Consider the following 18,633-nt stretch of genomic DNA (forward strand, 5'->3'; position numbering starts at 1 on the left):
ATCCCATCCAGTGGGGGAATATACACACCACAGAAACCAAGAGACTGCCCCTAGGAGTCTATATGATTCCGGAAGGATCCTTATCCTTTTCATGGGTTGCACAGTTCAACGGGTTCCAACACACCAGATGACTGTGACAAGCACCAATGTCTGCTTGGGCGTGATTTCTGTGCCTGAATGCCATACGACTTTGCAGAGTATACCAGGTGACACTAGCATCAGTGAGGCCACCAAGTAACTTGTCATCAATGTCGTCATCATTTAACCCTTTTGATACCAACCCGGCAGAAACCGCTTCTTGCTCTGTAGTACAAATATCTCATTTTCATAAGTTTTGAATTAAAATCTTCCACCAAACCTTAGTCACAGTTTACATTCCTAACACTAGCTTAATGGTAACTAAGTTATTTTACTAAATTCGTTGTTATGTTTAAAATTAATTGAAAGAAACACAGAGCATCTCAACAGAAATATGGTAACAAAAGGGTTAAAATATATAATAGCAAAACAATTCTTAACCCTTTCAATACCAACTCAGCTGAAACTGCCTCTGGCTCTGTAGAATAAATATCTTGTTTTCATAAGCTCTGAATTAAAATCTTCCACCAAACCTTAGTCGCAATTTATGTTCCTAGCACTAGCTTAATGATAACTAAGTTATTTTACTAATTTTTTTTTTATATTTAAAATTAACTGAAAAAAACAGAGCATCTTAAAATGAATGCAGTGACAAAAGGGTTAAGGTCCATTTTCCATGTTGGGTTCAACAGTTTGACTGAAAACTGGTAAGCTTGGAAGCTGCACTAGGTCCCAACCTAATTCAGCATGGTTTCTACAGCTGGATACCTTTCCTATTGCCGACTACTCCAAGAGTGCAGTTGGTGCTTTTGTACATGCCACTGGCATTGATACCAGTTACAAAACACTAGCATCGGCCATGACTACAATCTCACTTCGTTTGACAATAAGACAAAATCTATCAACTGAGTGAAGAGTGCAGTAATGAGTGAGATGGTTTTGTACCAGGCATTGAAAGTTTGTATTTGTGCATACATAATATGGACTCCTATCATTAAATAACTGATGTAAGTTCTACAATTTCTTGCTGCACAACCATGCAGATGCATTCTTTATAGTGCTGCACCAGCTTCACATAGAAGCCCTAGCCCATCCAAAGTGCCTTGGATCGCAGGACAGCCTGCTGTGCTTACCTTGGATCATAGGGTGACCTGCTGTGCTTGAGGAGACCTATTGGGTCAAGTACATCAACATCAAAAAATCAAATGGAAATTGTAGTTGTGATACCTATGCCGGTGGCACGTAAAAAGCACCACCCATACGTGGCCGATGCCAGCGCCACCTTGACTGGCTTCCATGCTGGTGGCACGTAAAAAGCAACAACCGATCTTGGCCGTTGCCAGCCTCCCCTGACACCTATGCCGGTGGCACATAAAAAGCACCCACTGCACTCATGGAGTAGTTGGCGTTAGGAAGGGCATCCAGCTGTAGAAACACTGCCAGTTCAGACTGGAGCCTGGTGCAGTCTCCTGGCTTCCCAGACCCCGGTCAAACCGTCCAACCCATGCTAGCATGGAAAACGGACGTTAAACGATGATGATGAAGATGATAAGATCACTCCTTCCATCAGATCAACATTATCTGTACAGGTATTCAAGAGTCACATATGTCGGACATCAAAAGGATCACAGAGCAATGTTAAATAAAGTGTTTTGCTCAAGAACACACTGCATCACCCAATCTGGGAATTGAAACCATAATCTTATAATCATGAGTACAACACCCTAACCACTAGGCCACGTGCCTTTATACACGCCCCCCCCCACACACACACGTCTGAATAGCTATGTATATGCGTGTAATGATATATATATATCTCTTTTTACTCTTTTACTTGTTTCAGCCATTTGACTGTGGCCTTGCTGGAGCACCGCCTTTAGTCGAGCAAATCGACCCTAGGACTTATTCTTTGTAAGCCTAGTACTTATTCTATCGGTCTCTTTTGCCGAACCACTAAGTTACGGGGACGTAAACACACCACCGTCGGTTGTCAAGCGATGTTGGGGGCACAAACATATACATACACACACACATACACCACACACACACACACACACACACACACACACACACACACACACACATATATACAACAGTCTTCTTTCAGTTTCCGTCTACCAAATCCACTCACAAGGCTTTGGTCGGCCCGAGGCTATAGTAGAAGACACTTGCCCAAGGTGCCACGCAGTGGGACTGAACCCTGAACCATGTGGTTGGTAAGCAAGCTGCTTACCACATAGCCAAGGAAATCATGAATGCAAAGTCTTTTATTGTTGCAAACTTTTGCCAGTTTCTCTTTTATAGGTGGCGCTGATGACGATGATACTCTTGCTGCTGTTAATGTAAGTTTTTTTTTTTTATCTCAGTATAAGAAATAACAGAACAAATTAGGTTTTTTTTTTCTGCTTCAGATATTATTTGCCACTGAAACATTTGCTATGGGTGTCAATATGCCGGCTAGGACCGTACTATTCGATTCCATCTCCAAACATGATGGTACGAATTTCCGAAATCTTTTGCCCGGTGAATACATCCAAATGGCTGGTCGTGCCGGTCGCCGAGGGCTCGACACCACTGGGACTGTTATCATTATGTGTAAAGCTGGTGTTCCACAGAAGGTAGATCTCCATCGAATGATGCTGGTATGTTATTACTGATTCACTGATTGTTAATATAATATTTTTGTTCTTTTATCTTTTCCTTGATTCTGTCATAGAATAGCAACCATACTGGGTCTCTACCTAGAATAGTTTAGCTAAACAAATCAACCCCACTACTAATCATATATATATACTCAAAATAAGCAACAAGAATATCTTCAGTGATTTGGTACGATTGTTTCACGTTACATCATTTTATTAAATATTGTAAGTATTACAACAGTTTTAAAATGTTGAGCAATCATCAGGCATCATCAACAAGTATAGTATTATTGGATGCTCAGGAAAGAAGGAGGATTTAACGTTTCGAGCGGAGCTCTTCGTCAGAAACATAGGAAAAGGAAAGATCCAAAGAAGGGAAGACAGAAGAATCATCATCATCATCATCATCATCATCATTTAACGTCCGCTTTCCATGCTAGCATGGGTTGGACGGTTCAACTGGGGTCTGGGGAGCCCGAAAGCTGCACCAGTCCAGTCAGATCTGGCAGTGTTTCTACAGCTGGATGCCCTTCCTAACGCCAACCACTCCGAGAGTGTAGTGGGTGATTTTATGTGCCACCGACACAGGTGCCAGACGAGGCTGGCAAACGGCCACGCTCGGATGGTGTTTTTATGTGCCACCGACACAGGTGCCAGACGAGGCTGGCAGACGGCCACGCTCGGATGGTGTTTTTTATGTGCCACCGACACAGGTGCCAGACGAGGCTAGCAGACGGCCACGCTCGGATGGTGTTTTTATGTGCCACCGACACAGGTGCCAGACGAGGCTGGCAGACGGCCACGCTCGGATGGTGTTTTTATGTGCCACCGACACAGGTGCCAGATGAGGCTGGCAAACGGCCACGATCGGATGGTGCTTGTTACGTGCCCACAGCACGGAGGCCAGTCGATGCGGTACTGGCTACGGCCACGTTCGGATGGTTTTCTTATGTGCCACGTGCCACCGGCACTGGTACCACAAAGATACAAATTCCATTGATGTTCATCTATTTTGATTTGTTTTGATTTGATTTTGATTTTCACTTGCCTCAACAGGTCTTCACAAGTGTCACAAGAAGGAAGGTATGCACAGGTGGACTGACTACGTCCTAGGTAGGGGCCATGGGTTATGGCCTGACTAGTCTTGCCGGGTCTTCGGATGGTGTTTTTATGTGCCACCGACACAGGTGCTAGATGAGGCTGGCGAACGGCCACGATCGGATGGTGTTTGTCATGTGCCCACCGCACTGACTACGCACTGATGGATTTCTTGTGTGCCACAGGCACTGGTACCACAAGATACAAATTCCATTGATGTTCATCTATTTTGTCTATTTTGATTTGATTTTGATTTTGATTTTGATTTTCACTTGCCTCAACCGGTCTTCACAAGTGTCACAAGAAGGAAGGTATGCACAGGTGGACTGACTAGTCTTGCCGGTCTTCGGAAGGTGTTTTTATGTGCCACCGACACAGGTGCCAGATGAGGCTGGCGAACGGCCATGATCGGATGGTGTTTGTTACGTGCCCACAGCACGGAGGCCGGTCGATGCGGAACTGGCTACGGCCACGTTCGGATGGTTCTCATGTGTGCCACCGGCACTGGTACCACAAAGTGTGTGCCACCGGCACTGGTACCACAAAGATACAGAATATATATATATATATATGTGTGTGTGTGTGTATACACACATAAACACCTTTATGTGTGCTCTGGTGTAGGTGATAAGTTCCCAGCCAATTGCTTATGTATGCATGTGTTTGGTGTTAGTTTATATACTTTTGAATTCATGAAAGACAAACCAGGTGGACTTATGCATCTAGTAGGCTTTGTTGTGAAGTTGAACCAAATCGATCTGGTACTTGTTCCCCTCTGGAATCTAAGTTATGCTGAGACTATCTCATCTCTGCTCTGTGTGTGTTATCCTTCTTTATCTTTTACCCATTCTTTTTTAATTTGTTTCTGATGAAGGACTAGTGTCCGAAATGCCAAGACTCTTTCCCATTCTTTTAAGCATCAAACTAATAGATTTGTTAAAACTTGCCCCTCTTATGTTGTCTTCTTTTTCTGCCCATTGCCTAAGATATATATATCATCATCATCATCGTTTAATGTCCACTTTCCATGCTAGCATGGGTTGGATGATTTGACTGAGGACTGGCGAACCAGATGGCTGCACCAGGCTCCAATCTGATCTGGCAGAGTTTCTACAGCTGGATGCCCTTCCTAACGCCAACCACTCCGAGAGTGTAGTGGGTGCTTTTACGTACCACTGACACAAGGGCCAGTCAGGCGGTACTGGTAACGGCCACACTCAAGTGGTGTTTTTTGCATGCCACCTGCACAGGAGCCAGTCCAGCGGCACTGGCAATGACCTCGCTTGAATGTCTTTCATGTGCCAGTAAGGCAACACTGGTAATGATCACGTTTGAATGGTGCTTTTTACATATCACTGGCATGGAAGCCAGTCAGCTGCTCTGACAGCAATCATGCTCAGATGGTGCTCTTAGCGCTCCACTGGTCAGTCATCAGCATTAATGTAATTTATTAACTGCAAAAATCCAATATATTCTCTTACAGCTGTTTCAATTTTGCCTAAAGATTAAATTTCAATAATTAAATCATTGTATTAGGCAAAATCTCATCAGAAGGGTAGAAAAGATATACCCTTAGGTTATTAGGTGTTGTGTTTTCAAATCATCTCAACAGACTGAATATTATTTATATATATATATATATATATGGCGGTGCCCCAGCATGGCCACAGCTCATAAGCTGAAACTAGAATCAATCAATCAATCAATCATATGTATGTATTAAGTCACATATACTTTCAATTTATGCCCAATTCAGGGAAGACCAACAAAGCTGGAATCCCAATTTCGCCTGACCTATTCAATGATTCTGAACCTGTTGAGAGTGGAACAGCTTCGCGTGGAAGACATGATGAAGAGAAGTTTCTCCGAATTTCATTCACAACTTGACGTAAAGAAATATGAAGATGAAAGAAAAGACCTGCTCGAGCAACTGAAAGACGTGAAAAACGTCCAGTGTTTTATGTGTGCACTTGACCTGGAGAAATACTATGAAGATGTCGCTCAATATCGAGAAATGAAGAGTGAATTACAAGTAGGTTGTTTTCTTATTTTACTTTACTCTTTTACTCTTTTACTTGTTTCAATCATTTGACTGTGGCCATGCTGGAGCACCGCCTTTAGTCGAGCATATCGACCCCAGGACTTATTCTTTGGAAGCCTAGTACTTGTTCTATCGGTCTCTTTTGTCGAACCGCTAAGTTACGGGTATGTAAACACACCAGCATCGGTTGTCAAGCGATGTTGGGGGGACAAACACAGACACACAAACATATACACACACAATCAGCCACAATTGCGAGGATGATCTGATTCTTGACTGAAGATTGAAGGCTTCGAATGTCCCGTCCATGTTTTTTTGTATCGTCTTCAAAATGTTTTGCATTCTTGTCCCAGTTTGTATTTTTTATACATATTTTTTATACATATATATATATATATATATATATATATACATACATACATATATACGGCGGGCTTCTTTCAGTTTCCATCTACCAAATCCACTCACAAGGCTTTGGTCGGCCCGAGGCTATAGTAGAAGACACTTGCCCATGGTGCCAGGCAGTGGGACTGAACCCAGAACCATGTGGTTTGTAAGCAAGCTACTTACCACACAGCCACTCCTACTTATGTACTTATTACTTAAGTGCTCCCACTTCTGTTATGTACAACAAACATCATCCACATGGCTCAGTGGTTAGAGCGTCGAGCTTACGATCGTGAGGTTGTGAGTTCGATTCCCGGACAGTGCTGCATGTTGTGTTCTTGGGCAAGACACTTTATTTCATGTTGCTCCAGTTAACTCAGCTGTAGAAATGAGTTGCAATATTACTGATGCCAAGCTGTATCGGCCCTTGCCTTTCCCTTGGATAACACTGCTGACCTAGAGAGGGGAGGTTGGTATGCATGAGCAACTGCTGGTCTTCCATAAACAACCTTGCCCGGACTTGTAACTTTCTTGGTGCAATCCCATGGTCATTCATGACCAAAGGGGTCTCCCCCATTATCATTATTTAATGTCTGTTGTCCATGCTGGCATGGGTGGGACAGTTTGACCAGAGCTGGCATGCTGGAGAGCCGAATCAGGCCCCAGTCTGATTTGGTGTGGTTTCTACAGCTGGATGCCCTTCCTAGCACCAACCACATATATATGCATTCATTCGTTCACTTGACGTCATGAGTTTTCGCATTTAAACCAGCCATATCTGGCCTAAATATTCTACATATTTTATGTTCACACCAGCCAGATCCAGCCTCTCACATCTACCCTACAATGTCATTCTGAAAATAAACACATCTGTGAAATCTATGAGATTTCACATAAAAGCTATGAGATATTTTTTATTTTTTTATTTTATTTTATCTAGTTTCAGCTCACGAGCTGTGGCCATGCTGGGGCACCGCCATGATTTAATATATGATTTAATTCAAAACAACATGAATAAATAAGTGTTAAATTTGACAGAGTAATTTGGATGCTAAAGTTTCAAACAAATACGGAGTAGTTGGTATTAGGAAGGGCATTCAGCTGTAGGAACACTGCCAGATCAGACTGGAGCCTGGTGCAGCCTTCTGGCTTCCCAGACCCCGGTCGAACCGTCCAACCCGTGCTAGCACGGAAAACGGACGTTAAACAATCATGATGATGATGATGATGATATATTGTTGTGGCATTGCTTCAAAACCAGATGGCCCGCCTATTACTAACTCTTACCTTTTCTTTAAGTAAAGAACTTTTCATTCCATTCATCCTCAAACGTGCAAAGCTACCAGGCAATGAGTTGACAAGGAAATGTCAACAGACATCATTTTAGCTTGGTAATATATTTTCATGTGTGCACAAAATGTAAACATTAATGTATGCACCACAAACATATATACATCTATATGTATGTGCACGCACACACACACATACACGGCAGGCTTTACATAGTTTCCTTCTACTATATTCACTCATAATAGAAAACACTTCCCCAAAGTATTTCGCAGTGAGATTGAACCAGAAACCATGTAGCACACATGCATCATCATTCATCATTTAACATCAGTTTTCCATGCTGGCATGGGTTGGATGGTTTGACAGAATCTGGCAACCATCAGGGCTATGTCATGTTCTAATAGCCAGCTTTCAGATTTTTTTCTACAACTGTATACCTTTCCTGATGCCAACCACCTTGCTGTGTATAGACACACACACACACACATGTACATATTTATATACACAACAAGCTTCTTTCAGTTTCCATCTACCAAATTCATTCAGAAGCCTTTGGTCAGCCTGAGGCTAAAGTAGAAGACAATTGCCCGAGGGGCCATGCAGTGGAACTGAACCTGGAACCATGTGGTTAAGAAGCAAACTTCTTACCATACAGCCTTGCCTGCACATATACATTACATTCATCATCATCATCATCATCGTTTAACGTCTGCTTTCCATGGGTTGGACAGTTCGACTGGGGCCTGGGAAGCCAGGAGGCTACACCAGGCCCAGTCTGATCTGGCAGTGTTTCTACAGCTGGATGCCCTTCCTAACGCCAACCACTCTGTGAGTGCAGTGGGTGCTTTTTACGTGCCACCGGCATGTTTCTTTTTATATTTAATGTTTTTTTTTCTTTTGTTATTTTAGACTCTCCTCTTCACATCACCTGCCAGTAACAAAGTCTTATCAAACGGACGTGTTGTCGTTATTGATACAGCCAACCACCCAAACACTGCAGGCATAATATTACAAAGCATGAACAATCTGAAGAACGAAAAACTCTATGGTATTCTAGTTCTTTGTGAGAAGAATGAAAATGAGCCTCAACAAGATTCCAATCACAATGCAACTGAAAAAGAAGAGGAAAATAAACCTTCAGAACTTCGACCAATACTTCCAAAGCCTTTGTTCCTGCCTGAAGGCCCTGCCTGGCACAAATTACTGGAAGTCAGTGCAGATGGTATTGATTACATAACAAGCAAGACAATTAAAATCGACGCAGAGAAAATTATCAATAATATAAAAAAAAGAAATATGCCGAGGTTCAGGTAAGTTATTGAACCCATCATCATCATCGTTGTTTTAATGTCTGCTTTCCATGCTAGCATGGGTTGGACAATGTGACTGAGGGCTGGCAAACCAGATGGCTGCACCAGGCTTCAATCTTCTTAACGCCAACCACTCCGAGAGTGTAGTAGGTGCTTTTACGTGCCACCAACAAGGGGCCAGTCAGGCGGCACTGGCAACGACCTCGCTCGAATCTTTTACACATTCCACCGGTACAGGTGCCATTAAGGCGATGCTGGTAACGATTACGCTCGAATCATCATCATCATCATCATCATCATTTATCGTCTGCTTTTCATGCTAGCATGGGTTGGACGGTTCAACTGGGGTCTGGGAAGCCAGAAGGCTGCACCAGGCCCAGTCTGATCTGGCAATGTTTCTACAGCTGGATGCCCTTCCTAACGCCAACCACTCCGTGAGCGTCTTTTATGTGCCACCGGCACGGAGACCAGATAGCCGCTCTGGCAACGATGTAGATTTTCCATGCCGGCATGGGTTGAACTGTTTGACATGGAGCTATACAGCCAGCGAGCTATCCAGACTCCAATTGTCTGTTATGCCAGGGTTTCTACAGCTGGATGCCCTTTCTAATGCCAACCACTTTACAAGATGAGCTGGGTGCTTTTTACCTACCACCAGCCCAGGTGTGTTTACACAGCACCAATATGAGTGCATTTTAAGTGGCACCAGCACCCAAAAAAGACAAGCCTGTATGTATAGATGACAGCGATTTTCCTTAGCAAATCACCATAACTCTTAGTCTGCTGTCATTTTCTCAGTGAGGCCCAGTGTCCAAAGATCCTTTCTCACCACTTCATCCCATGTCTTCTTGGGTCTAGCCCTTCCACAGATTTCCTCCACAATTAGAGATCAGCACTTCTTTATACAGCTGTCCTCATCCATATGCATCACATAACCAAACCAGCACAGTCCTCTCTCTTGCACACAATAATAATAATGATAATAAGGCGTAGGAGTGGCTGTGTGGTAAGTAGCTTGCTTACCAACCACATGGTCCCGGGTTCAGTCCCACTGTGTGGCACCTTGGGCAAGTGTCTTCTACCATAGCCTCGGGTTGACCAAAGCCTTCTGAGTGGATTTGGTAGACAGAAACTGAAAGAAGCCCGTCGTATATATGTATATATATATGCATGTGTGAGTATATGTTTGTGTGTCTGTGTTTGTGTCCCCAACATCGCTTGACAACCGATGGTGATGTGTTAACGTCCCCTTAACTTAGCGGTTCGGCAAAAGAGATCGATAGAATAACTACTTGGCTTACAAAGAATAAGTCCTGGGGTCGATTTGCTTGACTAAACACGGTGCTCCAGCATAGCCACAGTCAAATGACTGAAACAAGTAAAAAGAGTGTATAAGTTTCGAATTTTGGCACAAGGCCAGCAATTTTGGGATTGTTGGTATGTCTTACATCGACCCCAGTGCTCACTGCTACTTATTCTATAGACCCCCAAAGTGATAACAGGCAAAATTGACCTCAGCAGAATTTGAACTCAGAACATACATACAGACAAAATGCCTCTATGTATTTTGTCTAGCATGCTAATCATTCCACCAGCTCATCATGGAGGTGCAATGGCCCAATGGTTAGGGCAGCGGACTCACGGTCGGAGGATCGCGGTTTCGATACCCAGACTGGGCGCTGTTTGTGTTTATTGAGCGAAAACACCTAAAGCTCCACGAAGCTCCGGCAGGGGGTGGTGGCGACCCCTGTTGTACTCTTTCGCCACAACTTTCTCTCACTCTTTCTTCCTGTTTCTTGTCCCCGACTTCCTACGCAACCACTGAGCTTGGATGCTCTCGGTGTTGGGGCTTGACCTGCTTTCTCTTCTGCAGGTCTTACGAATAGCAAAAGGACCACGTTTCGGACTTCTACCATCTTGCAAACTCTGGGACGAAGACCGTTTGCTCAACAGCAACCAGTTCATCGCCTTACAATCATAATTAAAAATAATGACTTTGTGTCACCATGTGTGTATAAGTTGTGTATTCATACTGTCATTCTTGTTTTGTTTATTTGCAGAGATGAACCACCCAGTCAGTCTGTCAGTGTGGCTACCCAAGAACTGTTACGTCTGTCTGAAACTAATCCAAATGGCATGACCAAAATCAATATGATCAAAGACCTAAACATCAGAGACATTGATCAAATGGAGAAGTGTCGAAGCATTCAGTATTTAGAAACACAAATAGCTGAATATAACTGTGTCAACTGTCCCCATTTTATGGAACATGTTAGTATAAAAGACTCTTTCTTTTTCTTTCCCTCTGCCCTTACAGCTATTGCCTGCCTTCCTCCCTCTCCCACTTACCCTCTCTGTTCTCCACACACACTCTTGCAACCCCCCCCCATTATTCCCCATCTGCCATTGCTATCTGTTGTGCCACTTGGACACCTTAGATGGAAATTACAAAAAAGTTACCTTCTTGAGTCGTGTATATTCCCCACCTGGATGGGACACCACAGGATTACTCATTTTTGCCAGCTGAGTGGACTGGAGAGATGTGAAATGAAGTGTTTTGCCCAAGAGCACAATGTATTGCCTGGTCCAAGAATTGAAACCAAAATATTACACTGATCGTGGCTGTCTGCCAGCCTCCTCTGGCCTCTGTGCCGGTGGCACATAAAAAGCACCTACTATATTCATGGAGAGTTTGGCGTTTGGAAGAGCATCCAGCTGTTGAAACACTGCCAGATCAGACTGGAGCCTGGCACAGCCTCCTGGCTTCCCAGGCCCCAGTCGAACCGTCCAACCCATGCTAGCATGGAAAACGGACATTAAACAATGATGATGATGATGAGTCCCACACCCTAACCACTAAGCCAGAGCTGGCAGAAACGTTAGCAAGCCGGGCGAAATGCTTAGCGGTATTTCGTCTGCCGTTACATTCTGAGTTCAAATTCCACCCAGGTCAACTTTACCTTTCATCCTTTCGGGGTCGATAAATTAAGTACCAGTTACACACTGGGGTCGATGTAATCGACTTAATACCTATGTCCATCTTTGTTTGTCCCCTCTATGTTTAGCCCCTTGTGGGCAATAAAGAAATAGGTATTTGGATGGAAATACCTCTAACTCATTCGTAATCTCTCTTTGCTAAATGTGAGTAGCCATGTAGCTCTTCTACAACAAGAACCTGCTCTACTCCAACCTTTTCTCTCATAACTTAACCCTTGAGCATTTAAACCAGTCGTATGTGACCAAAATATTCTCCTTGCTTTATGTTAAAAGGGGTTAAATCTGGTCCCTCAAACCTACCCTACAGTGCCATTCTAAAGATAAACTAGCATCTCATCAGAGTCTTGAAACTACATTGAAGCTACATCTCTCTGTACAGAATTACGATCATTCTTCCCATCGTTATCATTTAATATCTGTCTACTATACTGGTGTAGGGTAGGATTGTTCAGAAGAATCTGACAAGTGCAGGGTCTGCTTCAATGGCCAATGTCTGCATTGGCAGGGTTTCTACAGCTGGATGCCCTTCCTAATATCAGACACTTTACAGAGTATACAGGGTGTTTTGTGCATGGCACCAGCACTAGTGGGATCAACAAGTAATGAGCAGGGCGAAAAAAAGAACCTCCACAACTGAATGGAGTGTTGTAGAGAGGAAGGTTGATTCATGCTTAATTTTCAGAGGCTAAATTATGATGGAGGTTTAAGTGTGCTTTGAAAATGTCTACTTGCATAAAGTTTTATCATATTTTCATCATTATCATCATCATCATCATCATCGTTTAACGTCCGCATTCCATGCTAGCATGGGTTGGACAATTTTGACTGAGGGCTGGCGAACCAGACGGCCGCACCAGGCTCCAATCTTGATTTGGCAGAGTTTCTACTGCTAGATGCCCTTCCTAACGCCAACCACTCCGAGAGTGTAGTGGGTGCTGTTACGTGCCACTGGCATGAGGCCAGTCAGGCGGTACTGGCAATGGCCATGCTCGAATCTTTTTACACATGCCACCGGCACAAGTGCCAGTAAGGCAACGTTGGTAACGATCACGCTTGAATGGTGCCCTTTTACGTGCCACCGGCACGGAGCCAGTTGGCTGCTCTGGCGACGATCACACTCGGATGGTGCTCTTGGCACCCTGCTAGCACGGGCACAAGTGCCAGTAAGGCGACGCTTGTAACAATCACACTCGAATGGTGCTCTTTCATGTTCCACTGGCACGGAAGCCGGATAGCTGCTCTGTCAATGATCACCCTCATATGGTGCTCTTTGCACCCCGCTAGCACGGATGCCAGTTGTCGATTTTGATTTTGATAAACAGATTTATAAAGAAGTTTCCTCTTTCTCTCTAGCAGCTAATTACCTAGTGTCTTACGTTTTCTTTATTCATGCTTATTTCAGTTCAAACAAGTCCATGCAAACCAAATGATGAAGAAGAAGTACAAGAAATTATCATTCCTGGTATCAGATGCAAGTCTGTCATTGTTACCAGAATACCAACAGAGAATTGAAGTAAGTAGCTTTGTCCCCCTCCTCTTATGTGTATTGGAATAGGTGCAGGTATGGCTGTGTGGTTTTAGAAGTTCACTTCACTGCCATGTGGCTCTGGGTTCAATCCTATTGCACTTTTCCTTGGACAGGTGTCTTTTACTATAGCTTCATGCTGATCAATGCTTGGTAAGTGTATTTGGTCAACCTCAGCGGAATTTGAACTCAGAACGTAGCGGCAGATGAAATACCTATTTCTTTACTACCCACAAGGGGATAAACACAGAGGAGATAAACAAGGACAGACAAACGGATTAAGTCGATTATATTGACCCCAGTGCGTAACTGGTACTTAATTTATCGACCCCAAAAGGATGAAAGGCAAAGTCGACCTGAGTGGAATTTGAACTCAGAACGTAACGGCAGACGAAATACCACTAAATGTTTCACCCGGTGTGCTAACATTTCTGCCAGCTCGCCGCCTTTCAATTTTTTTCAGTTTCTGTCTGCCAAATGCACTCACAAGGTTTTGGCCAGACTGCAGCTATAGTAGAAGAGTCTTGCTCAAGGTACCACACAGTGGGACTGAACCCAGAACAATGTAATTGGAAAGCAAACTTCTTACCACACAGCCATGTCTGTGATTGTTATTTGGAAATAAATGAAAGAGAAGCTAACAGATTCTTTTGTGTTCTTAAGTTGTTAAATTGCATGCATGTGCACAGACAGACACACACACATTTCATTTCATTTCATTTGAGTTTGAGTCCATGCTCAGGCCAAGTCGAAGACTCCACCCTCAGAGTCTGGTGTGGTTGCCAGGTTGTATTCTCTGTTTAATTTTGACATGTGTAGGAGCGAGTTTGAGTCAGTTTGTGCTCGTTGTGTATATCCTGGGAGATGGGGTTCATCTCTAATGGTGCTTAAGTATCTATCCAGCTGCAATTTGAATGATTCCACACTACATCCTGATAGATTTCTGACATGTACCGGAATGGAGTTGAATAGTTGTGCTCCTCGAACCAACAGACTTGATTCTCGCAGGGTTTTGCTGCCTGGCCAGCCTTTTTGTTGATTGGTGGTAGCTGGCAGCGTCTTCCGTGGCGCAGTGAGTGGTAGGTTTTGATACCAAAGTTTGGCACCTTTTGCTCTATCATTTTCCAAATGTATATAATTTGGTATCGCTCAAATCTTCTTTCTATTGAGTACATCCACATATGTGCTTTTTTTTTTATTTTATGATTTATTCCTTATATTTTTCCTAGGTATTAAAAAGCTTCAAGTACCTGAACCAAACATGTACAGTTCAACTAAAAGGACGTGTGGCTTGTGAAATTAGCAACCACGAGCTAATGATTACTGAACTAATACTCAACAACATCTTCACACAACTTCAGCCGGCTGAGATAGCAGCAACCTTGTCCTGTGTTGTATTCGAAGTGAAGCATTGCAGCAAACCTGAATTGACTGCTGCACTCAAAAAGGTAAGGACAAGAGTACCAACAGCAGCAATACATGTAAGGCTTAAGAGGTGCCAAGCTGGCAGAATCATTAGCACGCCAGGCAAGATGCTTAGCGACGTTAATTCTGGCAAGTGTCTTCTGCTATAGCCCCGGGCCGACCAATGCCTTGTGAGTGGATTTGGTAGACGGAAACTGAAAGAAGCCTGTCGTATATATGTATATATGTATATATATATATATATATATATATATATGTGTGTGTCTGTGTTTGTCCCCCTAGCATTGCTGGTGTGTTTACGTCCCCGTCACTTAGCGGTTCGGCAAAAGAGACCGATAGAATAAGTACTGGGCTTACAAAGAATAAGTCCCGAGGTCGAGTTGCTCGACTAAAGGCGGTGCTCCAGCATGGCCGCAGTCAAATGACTGAAACAAGTAAAAGAGTAAAAGAGAGTAGTTTCATGTGTGTATAATAGGTGTTTGATGATCTGTTGCTGCTATTACTATGGTCTCTAGGCTTGAATGTCACCACAGCTTCATAAATGACTCTCTCGACCTTGCATTGGCCTCCCACTGGACAGTACATGGAGCACACGTGTGTGTGTTGTGCTCAAGAAAAGTTATTCCTATCAGCAAAGCCTTTCATAATGTATGCTATGCAGATCCTTATATCTCAGTTAATTACCTATTGAGGCAAGTGAAAATCAAAATCAAAATCGATCAACATCAATGGAAATCGTAGCTGTTGATACCAGTGCTGGTGGCACGTAAAAAGCACCATCCGATCGTGGCCGTTGCCAGCCTCGCCTGGCCTCCATGCCGGTGGCACGTAAAAAGCACCATCCGATCGTGGCTGTTTGCCAGTCTCGTCTGGCACGTAAAAAGCACCCACTACACTCATGGAGTGGTTGGCGTTAGGATGGGCATCCAGCCGTAGAAACATTGCCAGATCAGACTGGGCCTGGTGCAGCCTTCTGGCTTCCCAGACCCCAGTTGAACTGTCCAACCCATGCCAGCATGGAAAGTGGACTCTAAATGATGATGCACTTCATCTATCTTTAATCTCTCTCAGACCATTACATTGCAGTGTAAGTCTCTCTCTCTCTCATATGACTAATAATTCAAATGTACTCCCAAGACATGGTTATGTCTCACATAATCTCTTTCTGCATTTCTACAACCTACTTAGTCTTGCTTTTAACCATGAAGAAGCATTGCCAAAGACTCTAGTTTTTCTTTCCCTTTTGTCTTTTTCTTGATGAGGGGCAATTGTCCAAAATGTTAAAAACTATCCTCTGTTTTTTTCTCCTTACAATGAAGAATTAATTACCTTCTACTCTTATTTGTTTTTGTTATTTTTCTCTCTTGAAATCTTTTCCAATGGTATCACCTTAATCCCCTCCTCTCTCTCACACACACAAAGTTTTGGTCAACCTGAGTCTGTAGTAGAAGGTACTCACCCAAAGTACCAGGCAGAGGTACTGAAACTGAGACCATATCCACGATAATTGAGAGCTCAATAATAGGTTATTAAACTGCAACGCATAACATTGCAGTACATCCAGTGAAAGAAGTTTGCATGTATACACATAATCAGCTTAAACAATCCTTTAGGGGCAACAGATATTTAGAATAAAATGCACTTGTATTCAAACCAGCAACAGTTTATAGCTAGCATATCAAGTTGTATTTCCAATGATATGGAGATAAGCATTGCTTTAAATTAATTTTCATTAATTATGTATTTTAATTACAATTATGCTTATTCCTAATGAAACAACTGTTGAAAGTGTATATGTATATAATATTGTATAGAAAAGGTACAGTATTGTATGCTTTATAAAACATACATGCATTTTGGCAAATTACTGCTAGGATTACATATTTGCTGTTGAAACATTATATAATCCTGTCAGTATACTTCTTCAGTGTTCAGTAAGAAATACATATATTTATTTTTCAAATTCTGTGCCTTCGTGTTTTGTTCTTTTATATATTTTTTTTAACTCGTTTTCTTCTTCATCTTCTTTATCCTCTTCTGCCTTTCATCTTCTTACCTTGTCTTCTGTTTCTAATTTCCCTAAAATTTCTTCCTGCTTCTATTTCTATTATCTTCCTAAACAACTTTATCTCATGTCATCTTTAGTGCCGGAAACAAGTTTTGGATATTGCAGCCAGTATAGCAGAGAAGCAGAAAGAATTTGGCATAACTATCTCAGTTGAAGAATATCAAGAGTCATTCCATTTTGGTTTAATGGAAGTAGTCTTTGAGTGGGCTCGTGGTATGGTAAGTATTCACATTTGATCATCACTTTTATTGTCTTCATGTGAACGTGCATGGCCTAGTGCTTCAAGTGTCGCATTCACAACCGCCAGATCTTGGTTTCAATTCCCAAACTGGGTGGTATGTTGTGTTCTTGAGCAAGACACTTCATTTCACATTGCTCTAATGCTATGTGGGGACTGGCATGTCAAAGAATAGACCCAACATTTCCTCTGTATATTGTAAAAGACATTGAGGTTGGATTTGCACTCTGACCTCATAAAATCCTGATCAGCAATGACTACCCAAACAGATTCGGGGGTTGGAGGGCTGTCATCTGAATGGTGCAAAGGTGTCATCTGCCAGGAGTAATAGGGAATCACCAACAAATGGTGGCTGCAGTGACGTGTTGTTACAGCATGTCTCCATATTACTACTACTACTACTACTACTACCACTACTACTTTTTTTTTTTCGTTTTTATTCAACCAAGCTTCTAAACATCTTCAGGAATTTTCAGCAGACTTTGTGTTCATTTTCCTAAATATGAATTGAACCAATTATTTGGTAGGCAGTGGAGATTGATTTTTTGTTTGTTTGTTTGTTGTTGTGTGTGTTGTTTTGTTTTTTGCAAATTATAAACCATAACATAATGAGATGAAAAGTAATGGCCCTTAGTTTGTTTAACCCTTTCGTTACCAACCCGGCTGAAACCGGCTCTGGCTCTGAGTACAAATGTCTTGTTTTCATAAGTTCTGAATTAAAATCTTCCACCAAACCTTAGTCATAATTTATGTTCCTATTACTAGCTGAATGATAACTAAGTTATTTTACTAAATTCTTTGTTATATTTAAAGTAATTGAAAGAAACAGAGCATCTCAAAATAAATACAGTAATGAAAGGGTTAATCACCAAAATCAATTTTTTTTTTTAAAGAATTTTAAAATTCTATTGATAAAGTTCCAGAATGCTGCTTCCTGCAGGAGCATGGAAGAATGGATGTTAAAGTGATGACAGCAACAATAACAATGATGACACGGTCAAGAGAAGTGACAATGTGTCACTCAGCAGACCTGTCCTTTTTAAATCCTAATCCCTCATCTCTCTACAACAAATCCCAACCAGTTCTATATTTAAGAGATGAGGAATTATGTACATTATTTACATTTGACGGATATTTGTCCTCATCTTATTTGTTGTTAACACAAGGTGTCTTGGGGAAATTTCGAACCTAGGTTCTCATTCCTAAGGTATTTCTTTCAATGTTATTATTATTAATACAATACTATGCAAATATCTCCATCGAATAAAACCACCAGCAGAAGAAAATATGACTAAGAACTGCGTGTACTCCATCCCATGCAGCTGTGGTAGATTATACAAAGGTGAAACATGCCGCCCCCTCAAAATAAGGGTAGATGAACATTGCTAAGCTGTGACATGAAGAGATATTGATAAATCGGGTATAGCTGATCATGTATGGAAAAATGGATACCACCTCCCCATGTAGGATGAAGTTAAAATAATAGACAGAGAACACCATTGGAAAATACGAACTAAAAGAAGCAGCACATATG

General features: G+C 42.4%; 2 protein-coding genes across 4 annotated transcripts in view; one reads left to right on the plus strand and one right to left on the minus strand.

Moving 5' to 3' along the window:
- LOC115209357 (helicase SKI2W) overlaps positions 1–18,633 on the plus strand; it is a 52,223-nt gene that overhangs the window by 32,316 nt on the left and 1,274 nt on the right. For both annotated transcript variants that reach the window (XM_029777727.2, XM_036501516.1), the window contains exons 18-24: positions 2,490–2,720; positions 5,575–5,850; positions 8,446–8,846; positions 10,907–11,117; positions 13,246–13,356; positions 14,598–14,816; positions 16,939–17,079. In XM_029777727.2, coding sequence (XP_029633587.1) covers positions 2,490–2,720; positions 5,575–5,850; positions 8,446–8,846; positions 10,907–11,117; positions 13,246–13,356; positions 14,598–14,816; positions 16,939–17,079 — 1,590 coding nt within the window. The remainder of the gene's footprint in view (positions 1–2,489; positions 2,721–5,574; positions 5,851–8,445; positions 8,847–10,906; positions 11,118–13,245; positions 13,357–14,597; positions 14,817–16,938; positions 17,080–18,633) is intronic.
- The window catches only part of LOC115209767 (tyrosine-protein kinase JAK1-like), an 83,929-nt gene continuing 67,420 nt past the window's right edge, over positions 2,125–18,633 (minus strand). Inside the window, exon 18 of one of the 2 annotated variants that reach the window (XM_036501520.1) lies at positions 2,125–2,163. The gene's annotated coding sequence lies outside the window, so the exon portion shown is untranslated. The remainder of the gene's footprint in view (positions 2,164–18,633) is intronic. The other variant, XM_036501521.1, reaches the window with a different exon arrangement.

Source organism: Octopus sinensis, linkage group LG3 (genome assembly GCF_006345805.1).
Source record: "Octopus sinensis linkage group LG3, ASM634580v1, whole genome shotgun sequence".
Taxonomy (NCBI): Eukaryota; Metazoa; Mollusca; class Cephalopoda; order Octopoda; family Octopodidae; genus Octopus; species Octopus sinensis.